The sequence below is a fragment of the Pteropus vampyrus genome, unplaced genomic scaffold (genome assembly GCF_000151845.1).
Source record: "Pteropus vampyrus isolate Shadow unplaced genomic scaffold, Pvam_2.0 Scaffold226, whole genome shotgun sequence".
Classification (NCBI taxonomy): domain Eukaryota; kingdom Metazoa; phylum Chordata; class Mammalia; order Chiroptera; family Pteropodidae; genus Pteropus; species Pteropus vampyrus.
Window position 1 is genome coordinate 92,810 of NW_011889007.1, and position 15,749 is coordinate 108,558.

Here is a 15,749-nt window from a genome sequence, read left to right on the forward strand (position 1 = left end):
TCGTAGCAGGTCCAGCCCTGTCCTTTTCACATCCCCGTGAGCAGAGCAAGGGTGGGGCCGAGACAGCCACGAGGCGCCCCCGACGTGTTTGGCTGCTGGGAACACACACGCGTACACGGCCTGCGCTTCGCTGCAGGGGAAATTTATTAAGGCAACGCTGACGCTCCAGGCGTGATGGCCTGCCGGGCAGGCCCAGCCCCTGCTGCCTACCCTGTCCCCAGAGGCCCGCTTCACAGACCAAAGTCCAAGTCCAGTAACTAAAGATCGATGTCTGGGGCTTTTAAGGTAAAAAAGGAAGCAGGACAGAAAAAAAACTACTTTCCTGGCTTTCAAGAAAGAAAAACAAATTTTTTAGAACCTTCTAGAAAAAAAATTTCCAGAAGCCTCGCACTAATGATTGATGAGGTGAGGCTCAGAATGTGCTTTCTCGAACGGGGGAGGGAGACTGGTCCGTCTGGAGGACCCCAGCTTCATAAGGTGGTAGCTGAGAAGAGCTGAGGGACAAGGGGTCCAGTGCAGCTGCTGGTCCCCTGGGGAGGGACGGAGCCCCGAGCCCCCTTCCTGTCTCTCTACTTCTTCTCTTCTGGGGCCTTCTCAGTGATGCCGGGAGCAAAGGGTCCCACCAGCCACATGAGGGGTGTGTTCTGGGCCACATACTGGACCACGTGGTCAAGGGCCTCCTGGGCCCTAGTGACCTGCTCGCGGCTCTGCGCCACGATGCTGCTGGACAGGTCCTGGAAGGAGTGGATGCCGGCGAAGGCGGCCTGGAGGTCTTCCACCTGGCGGTGAGCCTGCTGTGCCTGGTCCTTCACGTAGGTGGGCAACCCCTGGATGCTGGAGCCCAGCGAGGCGCAGGTGGCCTGCAGCTGCTGGGTGATGTCACGGAACATGGCGAGCGTCTGGGACTCGACCTGCGGAGAAGGGACAGTGGGGAGGGGGTGACGAGGACCACTGCTTTGGGGGAAACCAGATCCAAAGCTGGGAAAAAGGAAGTAGGGTTCTTCCGCCGACCTTCAGAAACCCTCCCACTGGGGGAGGCCGCCCAGCACGATGGCTTGCAACACTGGCTCTCTGAGTACTGAGCTGTGAGGAGTACACCAATCAGACCGAAAAAAAAAAAGGGCACAGACATTTCTCCAAGGAAGATGTGCAGACGGCCAAGAGGCACGTGAAAAGACGTTCGGCTTCATTAGCCACCGGGGAAATGCCGCTCACACCCACGAGAGCCACGGCCCAGAGAGGTTAAGCTGAGCAGCTCTAATGGTAGGCAGACCGAGACTGGGGGCATCCTACACACGAGGCGTGAGGTTGTGTGGGGTGTTGATGCACTGAGAGCCGAGACACGAGCGACGCTACAGGCGGCAGGGTCAGAGCGGGGTGCAGGGGGGATGCCTGGGGCAGGCTGGAGGGGCCAGGGAAAGCCAGAAACCGCTAGAACCAGGTGGGTATATGAAGGGTGTGATGGGGACACCGGGGTGGGGTCGAGACAGTTTTAAGAGTTTTAAGACTCGAGGTGACTTCGGACATAGCTTAGAATTTAGCAGGTTGGGACACGTCACTCTCAAGTACCCCAGGTTCAGAGGTGACACCCATACCCACTAGGCAGGCTTCCTGGAGGAGGCGTCAGCGAGTCTCGAGGGCAGTTAATGGGAAGCGAGGTTAGGGGAAGCGTGCCCGGCAGGTTGGTCGGTCCATCGAGCAGAGGTGTGGAGGAGGAAGCCAGGACCCCGGCACCCCACGCTCCCCTCCCCCCACCATGGCTACCTCTGGCTTCCCGGGGTCCCCCTCCGTGCCCTGGAGCTGCTTCTGGTTCCAGGTGAGCCACATCTGGTGTAGTTTCTCTTGGCCCTCCACCAGCTTCTGATCAACTCCCTGCTTGACGGTTTCCATCTGAAGCAAGAGAGACAGAGAGAGGCCGCCTCGGTGCTGGGCCAGCAGAGCCCCTGCCTAGCCCCAAGCATCCCGGGGAGCAGACTCCCCCAAGCATCCCAGGGAGCGGGCTCCAGGGGCCTGGGAGTCCTCCTTTTATCTGAGATAAGGGGCGGGAAGGAGAGGGGGGTGCTGTTTTCAAACACCATTTTGTCGTGGTTTCTGTGGCCAAGGAGCGGCCACAAACTTTCTGCAGCTCGGCCCATTTAGTTTGCTTCTCTCCCTCCCCTTACACACTGGGCCTGGCCACGTGCCTGGCTGTGGCCCATGAACAGAAGCAGACAGAACAGCAGCAGAGGCTTAAAGAGGTTTGCGAGAGAATGTTATTCAGCCTTGAAAAGGAAGGACATGCTGGCACCCGCTACGGTGTAGATGAATCCTAGAACCTGATGCTCAGTGAAATAAGCCAGGTACAGAAGGACAAACACTGTGTGATCCCCACTCACAGGAGGTCCCCAGGGGAGTCAGATCCTTAGAGACAGGAAGTAGATTGGTGGGGGTGAGGGGAGGGGAATGACTGTCTGATGGGGACAGAGGGTCAGTTTGGGACGATGAGAAAGTTCTGGAGATGATGGTGGGGATGGTGGCACAGCAACGTGCGTGTGCTTAGTGTCACCGAGCTGTGCTTACAAACGGTGAAGGCGGTAAATTCTGTTATGTGTAGTTTACCACAGTAAATATTTGTTTAAAAAAAGAAAGGAGATATACTTAGCAGAGAGAGAGAAAATAATAGGAATTTAGCTCTTTAAAGAACAGAAAAATAAAATCCTGGGGCGGGGAGATTTGACCGCAAAGAGGCAGGGGGAACGTTTTGGGGTGATGGAAATATTCCAAATCTCGATTTTTGTGGTAGCGATATAATATACATTTATAGTTATAAAACTCTTCAAACGATGCCCTTAAAAAAGAGTCATTTTTATTGTATGTAAATTACCTCGATGAAACTGACTTTAAGCAAAAGAAAGAAAGAAAACGTGCTCAGACTAAGCCCAGGGCAAGACCCTGAGCTAGCCTGCTGCAGGAGGAGCCCGCACGGGGCTCAGCCCCCAGCCAACCTGTCATGGGCTGAGGTGTACCCCAGGACCTCAGAATGTAACATGTTTGGTGATCAAGTCGTTAAAGAGGCAAGCAAGATAAAATGAGGTCACTGGGGTGGGCCTTAATCCAGTATGACCGGGGTCCTCATAAGGAGATGGGACACAGACACGCACAGAGGCACGACCCCGTGAGGGCACCGGGAGAAGGCGGCATCTACCCACTAACGAGACGGGCCTCGGGGGAACCAACCCTGCCCACACCTTCATCTCGGACTTCCAGCCACCCAGACTGTGGGACTTGGTGTGGCGGCCCTTGTAAACTCATTCAGCCCCCGCAGCCCACGAGCCAGCCCCGGCGGACATGCAGAATGGTGAGCGACCAGCCGCTAGGTTTGGGGAGGATTCGGGAGAGCGCGTGCCCCCCGCCCCCCGCCCCCCGCCAGGCCTCACCAGGCTGAGCGCCTGCTCCAGCTGCAGCAAGGCATCCTGGGCCCTCTGCCTGGTGTGCTGCAGTTTGCCCAGCGAGTGCTCGTAGGCCCGCTGGCGCAGCCGCCCGGTCAGGGAGCCCAGACGCACGAAGTAGCTCTGCTCCTGCTTCTGCTGCTGCACCGAGGCGATGTCGAAGCCCTCCAGGGAGGTGGCGACGTGGGCTGCGGGGGGGTAGGGTGGGGGTGATGCGGGGGAAGCATCGTGAAGGCCGGGACGCAGGCCGAGCTCGCCGCTCGGGCTGCCTCGGGGCCTGCTGCAGCGTGTGGCATTGATTGCCCAGGTTTCTGTGGGTCCGGCGCTCGCAAGCTTCGAGGCTTCGCATTGAGTGGAGGGTTCCCTGCCTCGGCTTCCCCATCTGCACAGTGGGTATGATGGGAACCAAACTTCCCAGGAGTAACAGCCTTCAGATGAGCAGGAGGGTCTGCGGACCACAGCCCCGCGGCCCATCCGGCCTGCTTGCAGTTGCTATGAGCTGACACTACAGCCGTGCGCACCCATTACATGTTGTCTTTGGCTGCTTTCAAAGTGCAGTAGTGGAGTACGTGGCCTCTCGGTCCCTGGAGACTAAAATACTTATAATCTGGTCCTTTACGGAGAAAACACAGGCCGACCCCGTGTTGGCGCCTGGCACGTAGTAATAGCGGCCAATCTTTCACAATGTTCTAGGCGCTGCACTCACACTCTTATTAACTGTCTTAATAGCAGTTAGGTCAGCACCACCTCATCCAGAAAGTGCTCACGAAGCTACAAGACCACACGATGGAAGACTGCCTACCTCGATCGTTTTGGCCTTCTGCTCTGAAACCTTCATGGAGTGGTTATAAGTTTGAGCTTTCTAAGTAACCTGAGCTGCGTTCGAATCCACACTCACGGGCTTCGTGATGCTCCGTAGTGGGGGCTGCAAACTACGGCCCGCGGGCCGAACGCCACTTGCCTTTATAAATAAAGTTTTACGGGCACGCAGTCACACCCATTCATTTACCTGTTGCCTAGGCTTTTATGCTACGATGGCAGCGCTGAGAAGTCGCAACGGAGACCGTAAGGCCCCAAAAGCCAAAACTATTTACCACCTGCCCGTTAACAAAATGTTTGCTACCCCCTGCCTGGTCTATCCAGAAGCGGTTTTGCCAGTAAGCCTCAGTTTCCCCTTCTCTACGACCGCTAAGTCAGAGCTGCCTGAAGTGTGAAATTTGGACTACCCTCTCCTCAAAAAAAAGGCACGCAAATGAATGTTGAGCTATTTTTATTATCTACAGCAGACGATGCGGCTTTTTATTTATATTTATAGTGAGAAAGATTCCTTTCTAAAAGAATCTGGCAAAGTTGATTTAAAGAAGGCTATCAAACAAACAGTCCAGGGAATGTAAACGCAAGACCAAGATAACGTGAGAGAGACGCTCTGGTCAGATGTGAACGGCAGAGCTGTTCTGACGATTAAGTGAAATCTCCATTTTAGCCACATATTTGCGCATCGCCTAGGGGTCAGGCACTGTTCCGGAAACCAGAGACAGTGGAAAATAAAGCGGTCAAATTCCACGGGCAGCTGTCGACCCCACTGCGCAATCAAGGTAAGCCTCCAGTTGGGAAGTCAGCTGTCTCTGTAAACATGATCAAAGTCTGGAAAAACACTGTACCCAGGGACGGCAAGTCCCGCACAGGGACAGAGTCGGCATTTTGGGGCTTCGAAGGCAGTACTTCGCCTCGATTCTCAGCTCTACCACTGCCCTGCAGAAGCAGCCTTAGGCAAAATGTAAATGATGGGTATGGCTGTGTGCCAATAAAACTTTATTTACAAAAGCGGGTAGCGCTCCAGTCGGCTGCGGAAGAGACATCATGGAAGAATCATTTCATGCTGACATTTAAAAAACTGAACAAAAAACAAAGACATGGGACACTTTGTGGCAGCAAAATAAAACCCTGCATTTTTTAGCAAAACAGATTCTTCCTATTCTCCCACCAAAGGCGGGTTTGCAAAGACTAACCCCAAACCAGCAGCACTCTGAAACCACCCTGCCGATGTCCGGGACATCCCCCAGCCTTCCGGGAATCCCAGACCTCTGCCCTTAGAAGTGAAAGCATCTTTGTAATCCAGGCCAAGGACATCTGGCAGAGTCCTGGCGTGTCTGGGCAAGCAGGCAGGGCCCCGTGGAGAGGGCAGATCCCTTGGCAAAGGGAAGTACCTGGAGGGGCAAGTAGAGGGCTGCTCCCAGGGCCCAAGGCAAGCAGCACATCTAGTTTTCACACGCAGCAGCTCATACCTTCACCTGTACTCCGCCCAGTGCCTTAAGCATGGGTGTGCACGCTGATTCTTATCCACAGGGGGTGGATGTAGAAAACCAGAGCTGCCCAGACGCTGCTGTGACCCCAAGGCCTGGCCCCAAGACCTTCCTCCCTGCAGACCCTGCCCCTCCTGCCCTCGGGGCCTGGGACCCCGCACTGAGCCTTACTCAGGCTGAGCGCCTACTGTGGACCGGCAGGCACTGAACTTGGGGTTCAGCAGCAAAGACATCAGCCAGGTCCCATCCTTCAGGAGGTTCACAGGTGGGTGGTGGAAACTCGAAGGACAAGTGACATGCTACGTTCAAGCCACACGATGCAAAGCTGAAGATCGCCAGCCCTGCCCGGGACATCGAGCCTCTCCAGAAATTAGGGAACCTCCCCTTTCCACCGAGGAGCCTCAGGGAGAATCATGGGGACTCGGAGCCAACTCAAGGGGCCCTCCAGGTGGCCCAAAATAATGACAAATAAAGCATCCATGAAATAAACTTGTCAGATTGGAAAATGTCCTCTTAATCCACGTATTCAAACATAAAGACTCCCTATTCGACCCATGGAGGGTGCTGGTGAAGCAGCCCGTGATGCCACAGTAAATAAAGGGGGGAAGGCTGGCCATTTTCACTGCTTTTCCTCAACAAACTGTACCGTGGGGTAATCCGAATTGCAGAGAACTTTCTCCACGGAAGTTTCCCAGCTACGGAGAAAGAAGTAATTCTTTCAACAGCGACCCACTGCCGGAGGTGGAGGTAATGAGGAGGAGCCAACTCATTCTGAAACCACACGGTTCCACTTAGGAAGTGCCAGAACGGGCAAAGCGGAGGGCCTCATCTGGGAGGCGACTCTGCCCCCCAGGGGCCACTGGGCCACGTCTGGGGACATCTGTGGTTGTCACGACCTGGGGTGCTCCTGGCATCGAGTGGGTGGGGGCCGGAAATGCTGCTCGACTGTCCTCCACGCCCCCCGCCAGTGCCCAGGATGCCCCGCAGAGTGACCCAGCCCCGAAAGCTGGCAGCCCCGTGGCGGGAAACCCTGGTCCAGTCTGTCTTCAAGGTTTTCCCAGTTCTCCCAAACGTCTCCTCGTTCAAACAAACCTGCTCTGGCCAGTCGGCCGGGACTGGGCCGCCACTGCCCCCTGGACGGAGCATGGTGTCTAGCTCCTGGCAGCCCTCGTGGGCCCTCGCAGCCGTGGGCACGTTTGCAGTCCCCGGCGCGTGTGCCAAGGAGGGCCATCTCTCAAATGTGGATCAAGACCCACTGCCACGGCCGTGGTCACGAGGATGAGTACAGGCTCCTTCGTCTCCAGTGGCTTCATCCCCAGTCTGTCTGTCCATCTTCATTCCTGCCCCAACCTGGTCCAGCTCCCATTTTTGTTGGCCAGGTCCACCCACCCCCTCCCCCGCACCCCTCATAGCCTGTCCTCCCCAAAGCAGCCAAGAGAGGGCGTCTGTGAGCACCTGAGTCAGGGCCAGTCCGCGCTCTCAGCCCACAGCCCTTCCCTAGGGTAAAACCCACAGGACTCTGCATGACCTGCCCCCCTCCCCTCCCTCCCGGCCCTCCCCTCCTACCTCTCGCCCCCTCGCCCACTCTGCTCCAGCCACAGGGGGCTCCCAGCTGTTTCTCCAACACGCCAGGCACGATCCTGTCCCAGGGCCTTGGCACGGGCTGTGGCCTCACCCAAGTATTCAGATGGCTAGCTCCCTTCTACCTCCAGTTCTATGCTCAAATGCCACCTTCCCACGGGGCCTCTAAACATACGCTGCCCTAGCCCACACTGTCCTGAAACCCTCCCCGCCCCCGCCTGCCCCACCTTCGGTTTTTTCTTTCCAGAATTGGTCATGGATTCCGTCATCCAGCCTGCTCACTGCTTGTGTCCGTATGTCTAGGAGAGGGCCCGGGACTCAGCAGGTGTCCAGATCCCTGAATTAAATCACTCAGACTCTCCTCTGTTCTTCCTCTCGCCCACCAGCCATTTATTTGTTCATTAAAATGTCATTCAAACCGATGGACTCTGCGTGGGGGTGTCGGGGTGGGGGCTGGCCCGCGGGCCACACTCACCCAGCTCGGAGTCCGTCATGGGCAGGTGGTTGTCTGCCCACTCCTCCGACTTGCCCAGCACCGTATCCACCCCGCTCAGCACCATATGGCCCACCAACTGGACACCGCTGATCACCATCCCCTTGGTCATGTCCACGCTACTCTGCATGGTTTGCCGGGTCACATCTGCTGCCCCTGTCGCTCGGGCGGCCACTGCGTCCTTGGCGCTGGACACCGTGATGGACATGGCGTCTCGGGCCCCCGATACCTTAGATGACACAAGTTCCTTGGTGTCTGCCAGGACCTAAGAGACAGGCCAGCATCAGCATCTCTGCACTCCCTCCGTGCTGGGGTACCCTCACCCCACACGCCCATCTCCAAGGAGGCCCAGGGGAGGAGGTCCAGCGCTGGGGGATTCTCGAGGGTCGGCGATGAATCCAGTGTCACGGTGAAGACCATTTGCTCAGGAGCCAGCGGCCTGGGTAGTCCTGGCCTTGACACCTTCCAGCTGTGTGGCCTCGGGCGCACCGCCCACCTCCTCCACGCCTCCACCCTCCCAGAGCCACACTGATACATCACCCACTGGCTACACGTGGCCATTTAAACGTATTAAAATTAAATACAATTTGATGGAAAGCAGGATCTCAAAGAGGTATTCACACATCCATGTTCAGAGCAGCATGACTCACAACGGCCAAAAGATAAAAGCAACTCAGAGTGATCTAGTGACAAAGGAATGGATAAACCAAACGGGGTCCATTCATGCGATGGGATGTTACCCAGCCTTAGAGAGTAAAGACATTCTGACACCTGCTACAACGTGGACGAGCCCTGAGGACACTGTGCTCAGTGAGAGAAGCCAGACGCAAAAGGCCATGAACGTATTACATGGTTCCACTTATAGGAAACATCCGGGTACGGGGAAATCCACAGAGACAGGGGTATCCACGGCTGCCAGGGGCCGAGGTGTTTGATGGGAAGGAGAGTAACAGCTAAAGGGTGTGAAGTTTCTTCCCGGGGTGATGAAGCATTCTAGAACGGATGGCGATGGCTGTAAACTAAGAGTAGCTGTTTCAATTTACGATCGTTAAAATTGGTAACTGAGTTCCTCAGTCACACTAGGTATATTCCAAGGACGCGGTAGCCTCGTACGGCTGGTGGCGTCCACATCGGACAGTGCACAGAAAGAACACGTGCATCAGAGAAAGTTCTACTGGACAGCGCTACGCGGGCAGGGCCCTAGGAGGGAAGGGAGGCCTCTGAAGGGGTGCGGTCAGAACAGAGACCCAGAAACCACCGCGCAGGAACTACACGGGCCCAGGCCCTGGGGTACGACTGAGCCGGGTGACTCTGCTCTCCCTGCCTCCCCAGAAGTCCCATAAGGGCGAGGACTGTCTCCCTGTGTCCAGTGCCTATGGGCACACGAGGAACTGAGTGCTGAGGATGGAGGCTGGTGAGGCTGGAGAGGGGCGAGCGAGGTGGGTGACGAGGGCAGGGAGGTGGCGGGGCCCCGTGGGTCGTGGGGAGGGCTGTGGCTTTTTCTCTGGGCAAGGTGGGAAGGACGTGAGCGGGCTCTGAGCAGATCAGGCTGGCATTTAGAACATTCGGCCAACTGCCCAGGGAGGAAGCGCTACTGGACAGGAGTGTCAGAGGGTAAGCCGTCACACTTGTCTACGCTAGTTAAGGTGGACCACAGACTCGATAGCCAGGCGGGTCCCTGTCCCTGCGGGGGCTCCCGCTGGCTCATGCCCGTTACCTTCTCCGTCTGCTGCTGCAGGATGGGCAGGTTCTCCTCCAGCTTATCCAGCCCCTTGTGGGCGTATTCACTGACCAATGCGACTGCAGGAGGCGAGGCAAGCCCAAAACAGGACGGTTACCACACGTGAGCATCCCTCGGGTCCCCGGGAAGGTCAGCCGCTGCTGGTTTGGGAGGACAGGACCCGGGGTGGGGCAGACACCCTCGAGCCAGCCAGGAGGGGAGGTTCCATACTCACTCTGAGGCTCCAGCTTGGACAGGATGGGCTGGGCCCCGCTGATGGCAGCCTCTGTGAGGGTCTTCACACCTTTTTCCGCCACTTCACAGACGGTCTTGACGTGGGGGTGGCTCTCCTTGGTGGAGGTGTAGGCCGCGGACACCATATTACAGGTGGCACCGATAAGGGGCATGTGGGCCACGCGGTCCACCACGCTGGGCTACAAGAGAGACGTAGCTGAGGCCAGCTGGGGTGCCCGGTGGGGCTGGGCCTGAAACTCAGCTGGCCTGCACTTTCGCCCCTACTCCAGCCAGAGAAACGGCTCAGCCCCCCATCCCCGCCCTGCGCCCGTGCAGATGTACAAGCCAGGAACCTTGGGCTTTCGCCAATGGCTTCCCTTATTTTGGCACTGCAGCTCATTTGTTTGAACATGCACTCGACGCCCACTGTGGGCCAGGCCCTCGCCAAGCTTAGGGTCTGAAACGGGTCTGAAAACTATGGCCCACGGGCCAAGTCCAGCCCACACCTGTTTTTTTTTCCCAAATAGCTTTATTGAGATCTAGTTCACGCATCAAAAATTTCACCATTTTTAAAGCTCATCTAGTTCAGTGGTTTCCAGTGCTTTCGTGAGGTCGTACAACTATCGCCACTGTCTGATTCCAGAAGATTTCCATTGCCCCAGAAAGGAGCCCCGTACCCCCTAACAGCCCCTGGCAACCACTAATCTGCTTTCGGTCTCTATGAATTTGCCTCTTCGGGAAGAATTTGGGATCTTAAGAGGTTTTGCGCAAAAATCTCAAATAAATGGAATCGCAAAGTCCGCAGCCTTTCGTGTCCGGCTTTCACTGAGTAATGTTTTCAAGGTTCGTTCAAGCAGCAGTCTGTGTCCGTGCTTCACGTTTTCTTTTTAATTGTAGTAAAATACAGACAGCATAAAATTTACCGGGCATTAAGGACACTCACAATGCTGTGCCACCGTCCCCACCATCCACCTCCAGGACTTTCTCCTCTTCCCGAAGTGACCCTCTGTCCCCATTACACACTCCCTCCCCTCCCCTCCCCTCCCCCAGCCCCTGGCTCCACCATTTACTTCCTGTCTCTATGGTTTTGACTCCTCTGAGGACCTCCTGTGAGTGGAATCATATATTTGTCCTTTTGCGTCTGGATTATTGCACTGAGCATCATGCCTTAAGTTTCATCCATGCTGCAGTATGTGTCAGAATTTCATTCCTTAATATGGCTGCATAACATTCCATTATGCGCTCACTTCTGCAGCACATGCTCTAAAACTGGAACAGGAAAGACCGGCATGGCCCCTGAGCAAGGATGACACGCAAATTCGCGAAGCAGTCCATATTTTTGGAAGAGGGGAGGTAGATAGGGGCAGTGGAACATCAACTATATGGTGACGGAAGGAAATTTAACTTTGGGTGGTGAACACGATGCAATACACATATGGCATATTATTGAATTGTACACTTGAAACCTATATGATTTTATTAACCATGTAACCCCAATAAATAAGGAAAAAATTGTTCTATTGCTACTTGGTTTTATAAATAAAGTTTTATTGGCATACAGCCACACCCATTCATTTATACACTGAATGCAGCTGCTTTTGCCCTCCAAGAACAGAACTGAGTAGCTGCCATAAGCCACTCTGAGCTTCGGTTTCCCATCCACACAATACACAGTCGTTCTGTCTTGGGCTGCAAAGATCACGCGTGTAAAATGCCTGCCAGCAGAAGTGCTAACTCCCACGGGTGCTGTTTGCATAACTTAATCGGCAATCCTGGGAGATGGGAAATCTTATTCTATGGGCGAATTGAGGCCCAGTCACCCAAGGTCACAAAACCAGCCAGTGGCAAAGCTGGGCCTTGGACTCAGGCCATCCGCCTCCAGGATTTACCCACAAGGCTATGTGGTTGCTTCAGAATGTAACAAATTTACCACGGGATCCAGCAATTCCACTCCTGGGAATCTACCCGGCACATCCACTCGAGACTTGTACTTGAGTGTGCTGGACCTCTAGAGAGAACATATCAGCTAAGAAGGGCTCCTGGTGGTGAGCTGGGGCCAAATGAATAATCAGAGTCCAGCAATCGCTGCCGACAGAGGCCACTCGGGCACACTGCAGCGCAGAGATGCCAGGACTGAGCCGCCAAACCTCTGGCACTGTGTTCCTATCCTCATAAAGGACTTTCCAGAATCCTGTTTACACCAGTGGGTTGGGACCTGCCCTGTCCAATTGGAGCTGCACAGTTACATCCTCATTTGCATCTTTATTGACCAGAGTGGCTCCATGATGACCAATCAGGATGCACGGTTCTGACCAGTTAGGACCATGCCATGTGGACCAATCAAACTGCAAATTTGGATTCCTCATTTGCATAAAAATGAACCAATCAGGGACCAGGACGGGTGCTGGCGCCCACGCAGCCTGCTCAGCTCTGTCTCTCTCCCACACAATTTGCATACTTATGTTGATAGCAGCATTATTTACAATAGCTTAAAATGTGGAAGCAGCCCAAGTGTCCACTGACATGACATAAACAAAATGTTGTCTCCCCTCCCCGCGCTGCCCACAGAATGGACTATTATTCAGCCTTAGAAAGGAAGGAAATTCTGATACCCGCTTACAATGTGGATGAAACTCGAGGACATTATGCCAGACACAAAAGGACAAATATTGTATGATTCCACTGATGAGGTACCTAACAGAGAAGGTTCAAGTTTTATAAAATGATTTAATGATTCTATTTATAAGAAACGTCCAGAATAGGTAAATCCATAGACAGAAAGCGGAGTAGTGGTCGTTGGGCGGAGGGAATGGGGCTATTAATAGTGGGGATGGTTTCCTTTGGGGTAGGAAAAAGTTCTGGAATTCATGGGAGTGGGGAGGGAATGGGACTATTAATAGCGGGGATGGATGGCAGTGGGGACGGTTGCACACTGAACGTACTTATCGCCACTGCTCTGTACTCTTTAAAATGGTCAGAATAGTATATTTTTATGTTACGTGTATTTTACTTCAATTTTAAAAACGAAGTGAAGCACTGACACGGAACAACCTCTAAAACGTCACTCAGTGAAAGCCAGACACAGAAGGGTCTCATGTCATCTTTCTGTTTCTATAGAATACCCAAAATAGGCAAATCCATAGCGACAAGCTAGATGAGTGGCTACTGGAGGAAGTGGGGCTGGGGGGTGACTGCTAATGGGTGTGGGGTCTCTTTTGGGAGAGATGAAAAATGTTCTAGAACCGTATGGTGGTGATGGCGTAATTCGGCAGTTCACCAGAGATAGCCGAGCAGTGTGCCCTTCCTCAGGGAGCGTTTCACGGTACACGGACGACACCTTAACAAATTAACCTTGATTTAAACTGGGGAAGGGGAGTAGGAACAGGGACTGACTTCCCGGAAGGGGGACTCTAAGAGCCTCCAGAGGTAGGAAACATTTGGCCGGGGGGCACGGGAGGGCCAGGCAGTTTCAACCCGCACCCCAGTTCTCCTGCCCCCATGTGTTAGTGGGGCACCTGTTAGGGCTCTGTCCGCTGGCTCTCCCTCACCCACTTGGAAAGATCTCTCTTGACCCCAAAGTGCTGGCAGCAGCTCCCTGGCTCCCGGCCACGGTGCCGTGATGCGGGAAGCCTAAACCGTTCCTCACCTGCTGTACCGGTTCTTCTGCTGTCACATGGGTGTTGGCAGGGGCTTCTGTCTCGTTGGTAGACATGTCTCAGAAGCACGCACTGTGGACAGAGGGATGGGTCAGGGTACAGCCTGCCTGGCCCCTCCCTCCAGGGAGAAGTCCGGGTTCACACCTGCCCTGACATGCCTCCACTTCTGAAAGCCCTGCCTCTCAATCATGAACACACATCCGTGGCCCTGTTCAAAAGCAGGTGCTGATTCAGCAGAGCCCAAGAGTGCATTTTTATCTAATGAGCTCCCAGGTACTGCTGATGCACCTGATCTGGGGCCCCACGTTGAGGGGCAAGGTCAGGGTACAGCCAGCTCTCCGTGGACTCTCACCTGTATCAGTACTCCAGAGACACCCATGGTGCAAAAAACCTCTGTGGATGGCAACAGGCATCTTCCCTTTGACCTAGAAACCTCACTGCGAGGACTGTCCCCCACTTACACTGCCACGAGGGCAGGTGAGGGTGGACCAGTGGCCACCACAGGACACTGGTAACAACAACCTGAAGGGCTAGCCCAGTGCCTGGCAAAAGAATGACAATTTGTACGTAACTGACATGGACAAAGATATTGTTGAGACAGAGTGTGGATGAGGCAAAAGTGTTTGCATTTGCACAGAATCTTCAAAGAGACACAGGAAACTGTGAAAAGTGGCCACTTTTCAGGGAGGAAGGTCAGGTAGCTGGGGCAGGCTTCTGGCTTTTGAGCCAGGTAGATACTATTACCTGTTCAAACAAAATGAAGCCTAAAAACTGGCCCCACTGCAGACCCATCGAGTCAGACCGAGAGGTGTGGGAAGGGCGAGGGAGGCTTCCCTGGTGGTGGATCTAACGCACACGTCTGCAGGAGACAAGAGCCGTGGGGGTGCTATGCTGGGCAAGGTGCGTCCTCTCACCTGTAAAGTGGGGCTAACGGGAGTGCCTGCCTTAAAAGCTGGTCCCCCAGATAATTCTGGGGTGAGCCTATTGAGAACCTCTGACCTTGATTCTGAGAATGTGCTGGAGAGGAAGGGGGCCCAGAGGTGTTCCACCAAGTGGAACCTGATGTTTTGAGAACACCACTTCTGGAGGCCAAACCGGGTTCTCACCCCAGCTTTGCCACTCACGTGGGAGCTGGGGAAGGCAGCAACCCCTCGGAGCTTGCTCGCCACATCCATACAATGGGGATAACCGCTCCTAGCTCGGAGTCCCTGCGGACTGGGGGAGAGGCTGCACACGTGACGCTCAGCCTGGCACAGAGCAGTTCCTCAGTAAACAGATCTGAAGGGTGAAGCCAGCCAGGAATGGGCTCCCTGCTTATGACTAGGGGTGAGGAGTCACCCGCCCCTGGCGATCATCACCTGAGTCCTATTACTCCACTCACCTTCCTCAGAGCCTGAGCTCACCTGGCAGCTTAGAGGTCACCCCTCTCATCCCCTCTGTCCATCAATCCCTCCGCGAATAAGTTTAACCAGGGGCAACTATGACAGATGTCGCCCCAGCGGCCAAGGGAAGAGTGGGCCGGAACTGGATGGAGTCGCAATGCCCTCCAGCTGCAGCCAGGATTCGCTAAGATCCAACTTCCAAAGTCCCCAGAGTCCAAGGTCCCAGGCCCGGGCCCTCGTCTCAGTCCTGACATAGGTCCCAAGGACTCAGATCAGGAGGGGCAGGCCTCTGCGCCGCATCCATCCGGAGGAAGGGGGCGGGGTTTGCTCGTGACCTCCCCGCCCGCAGCTGGGGGTCAGAAGCCGGGGCGAGAGAGGGCCCCAGGAGGTGAGACCATCTGCAGGGGACGGGCTGTGCTGGGCAGAAGGACTGCTCCCCGGTAAGAGAGGGAGGGGTCTGGGGGCCCGGGAGGGCGGAATTCCTGTGCAGGACCCGCGGCGGCGAGCTCCAAGCTGCGTTTGCAAATAAAGCACACGTTAAATTTGGAGAGGATGTGGTTTCAGTCCGGGGATCCGTACCCCGCTTTATACTGCCACGTCTAGAGGGCTCGTTCGCAGCTCCCCACCGAAAGTCCCACGAACGGAGAGGAGAGAGTTGGAAAGTCTGAGCCAGTTCCCGAAGTTGACTTGCCGGGGCGGGGTGCTCAGCCGCGGCTGGAGACCCCTCCCCCCGGCCGTAGGGACCAGCGGAGGCCCCGGGAAGGCCCTCCCCGCCCCTTCCTCCCCTGGGGCGCCCCAGGACTCGCGGTCACCGTCCCCCCTACCGCATTCCGGCACCCCCGCCTCTCACCGCGGTCAGCGGGACGTCCGGGGTGCGGCGACTACGACTTTAAAGTTGACTCCCAAACTGTCTTGGGCCAGTCCAGGGCGGACCTTTATATTGGGGGGCGGG

General features: G+C 55.3%; 1 protein-coding gene and 1 non-coding gene across 3 annotated transcripts; one reads left to right on the top strand and one right to left on the bottom strand.

The window, feature by feature from the left end:
• Positions 1–322: 322 nt before the first annotated feature.
• On the bottom strand, positions 323–15,749 carry PLIN3 (perilipin 3). 2 transcript variants are annotated; one of them, XM_023538580.1, is made up of 9 exons: positions 15,648–15,712; positions 13,768–13,957; positions 13,406–13,487; positions 9,761–9,959; positions 9,523–9,605; positions 7,788–8,070; positions 3,417–3,616; positions 1,765–1,890; positions 570–911 (listed from the first exon to the last, which is right to left on the bottom strand). In XM_023538580.1, the coding sequence occupies exons 3-9, from the start codon at positions 13,469–13,471 to the stop codon at positions 570–572; spliced, it is 1,299 nt and encodes a 432-aa protein (XP_023394348.1). In that variant the 5' UTR covers positions 13,472–13,487; positions 13,768–13,957; positions 15,648–15,712. The 2 variants fall into 2 exon arrangements, with proteins under 2 accessions (XP_023394346.1, XP_023394348.1); XM_023538578.1 differs by lacking the exon at positions 13,768–13,957 and having other exon boundaries at positions 323–911; positions 15,648–15,749.
• LOC111747542 lies at positions 10,999–11,100 on the top strand. Its single transcript, XR_002783577.1, has one exon. It is a non-coding gene; the product is annotated as a U6 spliceosomal RNA (small nuclear RNA).

Coding starts and splice junctions, on each gene's coding strand:
- PLIN3 (XM_023538578.1), bottom strand. CDS start 13,471: ATGTCTACCAACGAGACAGAAGCCCCTGCCAACACCCATGTGACAGCA. Junction 9,606..9,760: donor GTCCAAGCTGGAGCCTCAGA/GTGAGTATGGAA, acceptor CGCCTCCTGCAG/TCGCATTGGTCAGTGAATAC. Junction 1,891..3,416: donor TGGAGCAGGCGCTCAGCCTG/GTGAGGCCTGGC, acceptor CTCTTGCTTCAG/ATGGAAACCGTCAAGCAGGG.